The following is a 2,250-nucleotide window of genomic DNA, read 5'->3' as shown; positions in this document are numbered from 1 at the left end:
AGTGACTTGAATTCAATACCGAAGACACTTTCATCCATAACGATTTCACGTAAAGCACCATCCTTCAAATCGGACATATCAACCATTGTTGCGAGCGTCGACCGGTACCGAGGCACAAAAGCACCGCCTTTTTTTCCCGCTGGCTTCGGAGGACCAGTGGGTGGTACGGTACGAACTTGCTGCGTCACTTGTTGTGACTCCCGAGCGGATGCCTAAAAATCATATAAGTTAGGTAAAATATAAAATCATGCAGATTTAGATTCAGATTAATTATTAACACTTTAAATGTACCTCTTTTAGTGATGCAACGAACTCCTCCTCCTGTAAAATCCCTTTACCCTTAACTGTGGGTTTTATAGGAGCAGTCTAAAATTAAAATGTAAAAAATAATTAATAAACAGTTTAGAATTGACATTCGAAAACTAAATGATTCATAATCGTTTTCAATATACCTCATCACTAATGGTAATGAGCTCCGAGGGCCATGCAACAAATGATCCTATTGCATCTCGCAGCAATGTCGTCTCTGAGACCATGTCAGGTACCGGTAGCATCGCATCATGATCTACTACAACATCCACCGATACTTTCAGGTGGCCATCCGGGAGCGGTCTATGGTGAAGTAAATCTCCCAAAGTGTTGTGCACTTTTCCCTTGCCAACTAGTCGATAATTCGGTTCCGATAAGTATAGTTGGCAAGATGAAATGCCCTAAACCAATAGTAAATATAAAGTCATTATCATTAATAAAATAGAAAAATTTAAAAGGAAAAAAAATTATAATTACCTCGGGAAATTTCCTTTGATAGTTGATACTAGCCTTATCACTAGTTTCTTTCACCGATGAAGTGTTGCACTTTTCTCTCATATACGCTTCTTTATCTCTTTGCAATTCAGAGACTTGTGCTTGCAATTCCGCCAACTTTTGCAACACTTCTTCATTTGAAGGATTTCTTCTCCTAGGACTCTTGTAAAAAGAGATTGGAGTCACACCATGACCCTTACCCCTCACCCGACCGGGATACTCAGGAGCATCTAGTGCTCTACTAAGTACGCTCCCCTCACCGGTGGATGCCGATTGCGACAAGGTCTCCTGTAATTCATTTACATTAAAAAATCATTTATATATTAAAAAACATTTGATTTAATTAAAGACACAGTATTATACTTACACATTCAGTAAAAACTCTCTGAACTTCGGGATCGACAGCTTGACTCTTGCCCACACGAGCTTCCCTCCACAACACATGTACAGGAAGTGAGGTTTCCTCACTTTTAGACTCCTCTAACTATGCATTGACACAAATGATAAAATCGTCAAATAAAACACATTTAGACAATTAATTAAAATGCATTTCTATTTACTTACAAGTTTATCCTCTAAGCGTGCATATCCCATACGCCATTTTTTGTATGGATACGCGGGTTTGGATGCTCTCGCACTATTCGTGGCACTCCTTTTCCGAAAATCTTCATCTCTTTGATTTACAAACTCAGCCCAATCTTTTTCACCAATGAAGATCTCATACTTTTTTGGCCGTCCCGGTGCCTCTTCAAGAAAGTTTCCATCTTTATCCTTAAGATAGGTGTTTGTCAAAAAGGCTTTCCACCCTCTATATCTTTTGCCGGCCAAACTAAGTATGTAGCGTTTACGATCATCTGGTATCTCAAAAGTCCTCTACAAAAAAACATACGCATAGTTGTTAGCTGAAGATTTCGTTTTGTAATATTTGTCCTTCGAAGAAGTGGAAAATCGAAGGAAAGATGGTTACTGATGGCCATCCCTTAAAAATAAAAGAATGGCTACTGATGGTCATGCTTCGAGAATAAAGATTTCTAAGTTCGTTATGAAGATAGTGAATACTGAAAGCTAGTGAAAGTATGTGTCTTCGGGGACTTAGACAAAATTTATAAAATATATTCAAGTATTACTACTTAGCGTGTTTTCGTAGTGTTTTTAATACACTGCCACGCGTCGAAGACGGACTCAGGCGGGAAGATTTGAAATTCGAAGACGGTTTCGTAACTGTCCAAATAACAGATGGCGTCACTAGAAGTTCTTATGAGAGACGTGGCAGCAGATTAGTGTAGGACCTTTAAGGTCAAAACTAGTATAAATAGGAGTCTTAATGTTAGGATTCTGTGTGTTCATTTTGTACAAATCACTCACATATTTACTCAAGTATCAAGCGTTAAGAGAAAGAGTTCGCTGAGAAAATGTACGTATGACACCACCACTTTAATACATGTG

The 2,250-nt window shown here is 38.5% G+C and overlaps 1 protein-coding gene across 1 annotated transcript; it reads right to left on the bottom strand.

Moving 5' to 3' along the window:
• Nucleotides 1-375: 375 nt before the first annotated feature.
• On the bottom strand, nucleotides 376-1,658 carry LOC131623799 (uncharacterized). Its single transcript, XM_058894813.1, has 4 exons — nucleotides 1,369-1,658; nucleotides 1,172-1,288; nucleotides 787-1,092; nucleotides 376-710 (listed from the first exon to the last, which is right to left on the bottom strand). Exons 1-4 carry the CDS (start codon nucleotides 1,396-1,398, stop codon nucleotides 444-446), a joined length of 720 nt encoding a protein of 239 aa, XP_058750796.1. The 5' UTR covers nucleotides 1,399-1,658; the 3' UTR covers nucleotides 376-443.
• Between the last annotated feature and the right edge of the window lie 592 nt (nucleotides 1,659-2,250).

Source organism: Vicia villosa, unplaced genomic scaffold (genome assembly GCF_029867415.1).
Source record: "Vicia villosa cultivar HV-30 ecotype Madison, WI unplaced genomic scaffold, Vvil1.0 ctg.000081F_1_1, whole genome shotgun sequence".
Classification (NCBI taxonomy): Eukaryota; Viridiplantae; Streptophyta; class Magnoliopsida; order Fabales; family Fabaceae; genus Vicia; species Vicia villosa.
The sequence above is the reverse complement of the archived record's forward strand: the minus strand, read 5'-3'. Positions and strand labels throughout refer to the sequence as shown.

What these genes read in the sequence shown, in the direction of transcription:
- LOC131623799 (XM_058894813.1), bottom strand. Translation starts at nt 1,398, where the DNA reads ATGGGATATGCACGCTTAGAGGATAAACTT. An exon ending in CACGCTTAGAGGATAAACTT is followed by an intron (nt 1,289 to 1,368) that starts GTAAGTAAATAG and finishes GTCAATGCATAG; the next exon opens with TTAGAGGAGTCTAAAAGTGA. An exon ending in ATCAAAGGAAATTTCCCGAG is followed by an intron (nt 711 to 786) that starts GTAATTATAATT and finishes CTATTGGTTTAG; the next exon opens with GGCATTTCATCTTGCCAACT.